The sequence below is a fragment of the Penaeus vannamei genome, chromosome 9 (genome assembly GCF_042767895.1).
Source record: "Penaeus vannamei isolate JL-2024 chromosome 9, ASM4276789v1, whole genome shotgun sequence".
NCBI classification, from domain to species: Eukaryota; Metazoa; Arthropoda; class Malacostraca; order Decapoda; family Penaeidae; genus Penaeus; species Penaeus vannamei.
In genome coordinates, this window is record NC_091557.1 from 9,508,380 (window position 1) to 9,515,766 (window position 7,387).

Below are 7,387 nucleotides of genomic sequence, written 5' to 3' on the forward strand. Positions count from 1 at the left end.
ATAAAACATATGTATACATATATATTTACATGCATATGTATATATATGTATATATATATATATTTATATATATGTATATATATGTATATATATATATAAGATACATATATACTTATATATACATATGTATACATATATATTTACATGTATGTATATATAGAGAGATTAAAGATTAAATAAAGATTTAGTTTTAATTCCACTTGTTTCAATGGATATTCTTTGCTGTGACATACTGTCTTTTATTTTGCCCAAATCTCCCCCTGTGTGCAAGGAGTGGCCGGGGTTACCACTCACTGGCCGGGCGTGGGATTGAACGCAGGTCCGCAAGATTGCTAGACCAGCACCTTACCGCTGCTTCAGCACAGAGATAGATAGATACATACATATACATATACATATATACATGAACTTGTACTTTTAAGAGATCTGAAGTCGACGGTGTATGTAGCTTCAACCGATTCTCTTCACCGTATCCGAGCGGGCGCCTTGGTGTTGGTCTCTGGAAGTCAAAGACTGCTACCTAGACGCCGGCGGAGTACACTGAAGGAATTCCGTATCCGGAGTACCTAAGGCAGTTCGTTGCTGAATTCAACTTCGTTCTGCCAGTTCTCGGGACAGCAATGGGCCAAAGTGCATGGACACTTGCCATTCACTTGCATTAGGGATATCACTGACGTAATACAGTTGGAAAGAATACTCTTGCACCAATGCAGAGCGTGTGCGTGTGTTTATTCACACACACACACACACACACACACACACACACACATATATATATATATATATATATATACATATAGGTAGATAGATAGATACACACACACATTTATAGACATACATATCTATCTCTCTATATATGTATATATACATATACACATTCATATACATATATATACATATACACATTCATATACATACATACACACACACACACACACACACACACACACACACATATATATATATATACATATATATACATATACATATATACATATACATATATACATATATATATACATATATATATACATATACATATATATATATATATACATTATATATATACATATATATATATATATATATATATATATATATATATACATACATATACATATACATACATATATATGTATATATATATATATACATATACATACATATACATATACATATACATATATATATATATATATATATATATATATATATATATATATATATATATATATATATATAACATTCATGTGTTTTGAATGCATGCTTGCACAGATGAATGAGCGAAACATATATAATCTTATCAGAGCTATCTCTTGTTGCCGATAAGACCCAAGTGAACAAGACACACGCGCGAAGCCATTTCTGAGGGGCGTTCACAGGCGTCGGCGCGAGCACCAAGCGGCAGCAATGGCATCTGGCACCGTTCTGACGGAGGTTCCCAACTCGAACTACTACAAGTATCAATCTTGTATGTTCGTCATCGCGAATCAAGAGATGTGCCGCATATACCTCTGGCTGTACAAAGGAAGGCCAGACCAGTACGTTGGCGATTATATAAGAACTGAAAACTTATTAAGACAAATGCGCTTAGGGAGACACGAAAAGGTGTTGTTAGACGCGGAGACGAGTGTGGCGAAATTCGACATATCCTTTCTGTACAAGTTGTTGCAGTTCACGTGTGGCCTGTCTCCTGCGAGTGACAGGATCTGGCATGACCCTGAGGAGAGTCAGAAGGGAAGTCTGGAGCACATTCTGCACCGCCTGAAAGATATTAGGAATTCCCTGAGCCACGAACAACAGTTCTTCATGTTCATGACACTCGAGGACCTACGTGACCGCGAAAAGGAACTGTCACAGCTCCTCGCGAAGGCCCTCGAGTTGGCCGGAGAGAAGAGCGCGAGACCTGACGAGGCCTCCAGAGCCATCACCAAAATGAAGGACAAGCTGCAGGACATTATATCCAAGCCTATTCCGTCGGGATTCACGACGCAAAACTTCGCCGCTCTTGGAAGACAGGAAATGAGAGAGTTGTACGCGACGGAGACTGATGTCTTCGCGGAAGTGGTGGTCCAGCAAGCGCAGACGGCATCCACCACCACTGCGTCAGTGCCAGAGCTGCCCCTGAACCAGCTGTTACAGTGGTCCTGTGAAGACACCAAGCTACCTCATGTCCTTTTAGTGACCGGCGACACAGGGACAGGCAAGACCTCGCTTTGTCGGTAAGAGCCTGTAGTCCTGTAAACGGTCCTTTCTGCTTTCGGTATTTTTTTGTTTGTTTTTTTGGAGTCTTGTTTATTAACTGAATGTTATGAGTGTTCGTGGCGGAAACAAACGCAATCAATTGTGATAAGAATTGTTCACAAACGGTGGATACAATAAATACTATACTCAAGACAAAATAATTATCTGGATTCGTTTACAATGATGATGAATCTTAATTGCCATGATGAAACAGTGAGTGCAGTGGGTGTAGCAACTCGCATTCTCTCAGATAAATTGATGATACAATAATTGCTATTCATTGGGTCATAATTCATCAATCCTTTCTAAAGTAATTAGAAGAAAGTCGAAAGAAAAAGCAAATTTGATCTCTTTGGAAAGATCGGTTCCTTATCAGTTTCGGCCTAAATTTCCTGATGTACGAATTTTAATAACTTTACCAGTGCCTCACAACTTTATCTTTGGTGGGGCCTCGATGAACCCTGCCTAACAGTTGCGACACCACCAATCGGTAACCCATAAGGCTCTTTTCGCTTTACATCTGGTTGAGAAAGTTGAAAAGGGAATCCAACTTGTTTCTCTAGCAAATTAATGGTTGCATTGTCTTACGCAGTACTTCTTTTCCCCAAGCTTATTTTAGGTCATTTGCGTCTGCGTTTAAGTCTTCCCAAGTTCCTATGATACCTTAGTCACTATGCTGCATCAGATTATATTTTCCTTGAATGGAGGAGATCTGGAGACTACTTGTGCCACTGGATTTTTCCTCAGCTGTTGAGGTAGCCAAGCTTCAGAAAATTAAGCCATTTGGTATGAATGAAAGAACTTATAATATCTGACTATATTCATACAAGTAGTAGTATTTCCTGATAAATTTATCCACTTTACTAATGTTAGACCAGGAGGCCAGCAGGCAGTGCGCTTAGACTTTCTGTTTGCATTTCATATGAGTGGTATGTGGTATGGCATCTCTTCTCATTCGATGGCCTTTGCTGGTGCTGACTTAAATGCCAAGTAACGTTATTTCCAAGTTGACTTACAATGTATTCCGTACCAAAAGTGAGGGGCAGATCAGATCGAAGCCCCCATGAAACTGGAAAGAGAGAGTGAGAGAAAGGGGGCCAAAATAATTATATTGATAATCAAAATCATAAAAATAAAATCGTCGCATAGTGAATCTAAATACAATAGACTGTTTCCTGTTGCAAACAGTCTCCAGGCTACGATCGCTCTATATTATAACCATCTCAACAGACAAGAGCTTGTATTCAGTTACATAACATTCTGATGCAGGTTAATTATTCACGTATATTCCTATATTGTTTCAACTTCACATCATTTTATAGTATTTATCATTATCCTTATTTTTCTACGGCAGCATAGGAATGACTGTACACCGTGAAGTTTACAGTTTGCTTCAACTCAATACTACGTTATTCCTCTTACTGCATTACTTCATTTAATCGGCATTATTAAAGTATTACTTTTTTGTAGAGGTCATCTAGTGTTCTGCATGTTGGTATTCTTACCATAGTCATGGAAAGATCTGTCTGCTTGGTGGTTTTCTAATTCCTCTTATTTTCCCCAGACACATATTCAATTCCTGGGTCTCTGGCGCTGACTCCCTCGTCGGCCTCCAAGAGTGCGACCTTGTGGTCTCCATCCAGTGCTCTGAAGTGTTCACAAGCGACGTAGTTCAGCTGCTGCGTGGCACTCTCCCTCAGACTGTGGCGGCTTGTGGTCCATATGAGGTGCCGGAAAAGTTGTCTTCCCTTAAGGTTCTGTGGCTGGTGGATGGTTACGAAGAAGCCACGCCTGGAGCCAGAGGACTCCTGAAGTGCTTGGTGGAAAAGCGTGGCCTTTTACACACCATCCTTGTTACGACGCGTCCCGAGCATAGTTTGGAGTTCATCAAAGAAGTTGTACAGAACGCCTCCTTATTGGAAGTTCGTCTTCTTGGCCTCAGTACGAAAGGTCGCAACCTTGTAGTTGAAAACGTTTTACAAGAGCCTCCGACTTCGATGAAAAAGCTTGAAGATTTTGAACGCGAATTAAGTCGTTTGGAAAGCGAGGTGTCCACAGAGCTTCTCAATCCACTAAAACTTACTTTGACTGTCAAGCTGTGGAAAGAAGATATCATAGACATGAAAGAGGGCGGGACATTGCCCCAACTTTATAGTTCAATCAAGAAAGCGCATATAAAAAGCCTTTGTGATAAAACAAGAAACAAGAAAGGAATGATTGTAGAAGAATGTAACAGGAAAGTTAACAAATGGGTCGCAATCCTTTGTGAAGAAGCTTTTAACATGACAAAGTTGCAAAAGTATATGGAACTTACAAAGGAGATGCAAGAGACCCTTCAAACCGCCTGCGACAACTTGGGCTTGTCTTCTGAGGACTGTTTTTCAACGTTCCTTGGATATCGGCCAAGTGCCAATGCCAGAAGTGGTCTTGGATGTTATACTTTCCTTCATAACACACAGCAGTTTCATTACGCCGCAGAACACGTCCTTCTTCAGCTTTCTAAGAGTACAGACGAAGTCAAGACTGTGTACCAAATATTTGGCTACAAGACTCAATGTGAAATAGGGAGCCAGTTCTACATGGTGTTATTGCATATCATGGCACTGCTTTCAGCTTCAGGAACTATAGAGAATAAACTCGCAAAGGCACTGGTTAAGTTATTCTTTCGCTGTGGTAGACGTATATGGTTCGAAGTTATACGGTACGCTGCTTACTCGAACGACGTTGTTGCTGAAGTATGTAATTTTTTGCCTAATGATTGGGGAGTAGGTGATATTGACATTAGAGCTGCCAGACATTGTTTGAGCCACAAATCACCAAAAACTATATTAATATCTCTCAACGCTGATCCAGCTGGTAATGAAGAATGCATGCAAATGGTCAAAATAATTGCACAAAGTAAAATCATTGTACATTTGATTTTGACTTACACTTTCCCATCGACTGCAAAACTTGAAACTTCAGACACTATTCTAGAAATATTGTGCAGTAAAGACGCCACCTGTACTATAGCCACATTTGATGGGTGCGTTAGGGGCAGAGGTTGCTCTTACATACGCAAAATGACCAAAGTGCATAATCTAACCTTGAAATTTTTGAGAAATAAAGATTTGGGAATGATATTGAAAGTGATCAAATACCTTCAGTGTTTGCAAAGCTTTACAATGATAATGGCAATGCCAGAGCTAAACGTAAAGGAACGTCTCCCCATATCGGGGATCCAGTTAAAGGTGTTTCTCCCGTTAATATGCAACTATAACATTAACAAAACTGCCACTTCTCTCAACAATATCAGTAAAAGATACGATGAAGTATACTTTCATCACAGTAAACCAGAACGCATGTATACACTAATGACGGATTTAAGACAGAGAAATGTGAAAATTACATGTGTAAAATGGGTGCTTAGAACACAAAACCATTTTCATGAATTTTCATTAGGTTCTGTCCCGTTGGCTTATTCTTACGAGGATTTCATACATCTGTGTGACATTTTCGTTTCGATTGCGTTAAATACGGAATCTGAAGTGATGTAAATTCTCAAATTTAATTTCCTTTTAAAACTGATTTTGATATAATATTAAAAGACTAGAAGGATTCACAATACATTTTATTACTCTTTATTGTTGTTATCCGCAGTATTTCCTTATATATTTTTCTGTATAAATGTAGAAATGTGTATGTTCAACTGATCTCTGATATTGTAAAGTCCTCACTATTATTTTTATCAATAAAAACCTTTACATAAATCTGAAAATGAAATGTATTAATTTTCCTTTGGATGACTAGAAAATATTTCTAAGAGTGAAAACAAAATGAAAAAAATATATATCATTGACAAAAGCCATATACACTTCTTTTAAAAGATATAACATTACCAAATATTTCCTCAAGTGGATTATTGTAATATTAAAACTAGAAGATACATGTAAATATCAGAGTGACTGCTCAATTAAGCACTATACATACTTCGTCATAAATAGCGTTTGCTTTCCCTCTGGATCATAACAGAATGCTAAAACCGAACACACATATGTTTGCATGGATAAATGTATGTATATGGATGTTAATCATGTTTGTATTTGTTTATGCATGTATATCAAATATCAATAAAATCTTTCGTTTTTAACATATGACTAGATAAGCATTAGTAATTACTCTACTCTGTCCGGTCTCAAAGAGAGGAAACTGGCAACTCAAACTATCCTTTGGAGGTCGAAAACGTAGTCTCTTTGGATTAAAAAATATCAATAATAATAATGATAAAACAAAGTGGTGTAACACAATAGGAACACTGCATACAAGTTTTTTTAAATAACAAATATACGTAAATGTAAATACAAAGTGCAATTTGATGAACATAAAAGAGAGCTGCGAATGGGAGTTTTGCAGACCCCAGTCGAGTTGCCAGTGTTTGTTTTTGTTCTGTTTTTCCTAAAGCCGGGAGGCGGCGCCCTCACTCGGGCATCGTTTCGCTCGCGCCTCGTCGTGTCCCGGCGCATGAGCGGCGTCCCCAGGCGTCCTCGATCTCGGCCAGCGAGCGTCCGCGCGTCTCTGGGACGGCCAGGAGGACGTGGAGGGCGTAGACGACGCAGCCAGCCGAGTAGGACCAGAAGAGGCCGCTCGATCCCCACGCCCCCCGCACATGTTCGAACGTCATCGAGACGAGGAAGGAGACCAGTGAGTATCCTGTGACGCCGATGCCGAAGCCGAGGTTACGGACGCGTTGTGGGAGGATCTCGGCGGCCACCAGCCACGACGCGGGACCCACGCCCACGGACACGCCCACCGTGAAGGCTAGCAGCGCCACCATCGGGATCCAGCCGAGGTTGGCCACGTCGTCGCCGCGCTCCTGCAGGAAAAAGAAGGCGCCGAGGGCGCTGGTGGCGGCGATGCAGAGGGCGGCGCCGGCCAGCATGAAGCGCCTCCTCGGCAGGCGATGCAGCAGCGCCGACCCGACGAAGTTGAAGCCGAGGCGCGTCGCCATAACGACGATGCTGCTGGTGCCGGGTGACATGCCGACGCCCGCCACCTGGAAGATCTGGGGCATGTAGATGAGGACGGCGTTGTTCCCGGTGAGCTCCTTAGCCTGCAGAAGAAACATCGAGACGGCGATCGGCACGAGGGTGGACCTCCTGACAAG

General features: G+C 40.8%; 2 protein-coding genes across 2 annotated transcripts in view; one reads left to right on the plus strand and one right to left on the minus strand.

Moving 5' to 3' along the window:
• The first annotated feature begins 1,349 nt into the window (after nt 1-1,349).
• LOC113817602 (uncharacterized) lies at nt 1,350-6,224 on the plus strand. The gene is made up of 2 exons (XM_027369649.2): nt 1,350-2,222; nt 3,809-6,224. The coding sequence occupies exons 1-2, from the start codon at nt 1,411-1,413 to the stop codon at nt 5,778-5,780; spliced, it is 2,784 nt and encodes a 927-aa protein (XP_027225450.2). The 5' UTR covers nt 1,350-1,410; the 3' UTR covers nt 5,781-6,224.
• Nucleotides 5,840-7,387, minus strand: part of LOC113817594 (facilitated trehalose transporter Tret1-2 homolog) — a 6,849-nt gene continuing 5,301 nt past the window's right edge. Inside the window, exon 4 of the mRNA XM_027369641.2 lies at nt 5,840-7,387. This exon is cut by the window's right edge and continues 375 nt beyond it. Coding sequence (XP_027225442.2) covers nt 6,701-7,387 — 687 coding nt within the window. The 3' untranslated portion in view covers nt 5,840-6,700.

Excerpts from the sequence above, each read along its gene's own strand:
- LOC113817602 (XM_027369649.2), top strand. The coding sequence starts at position 1,411 with ATGGCATCTGGCACCGTTCTGACGGAGGTTCCCAACTCGAACTACTAC. Across the intron at positions 2,223-3,808 it reads GGCAAGACCTCGCTTTGTCG|ACACATATTCAATTCCTGGG; the intron begins GTAAGAGCCTGT and ends TATTTTCCCCAG.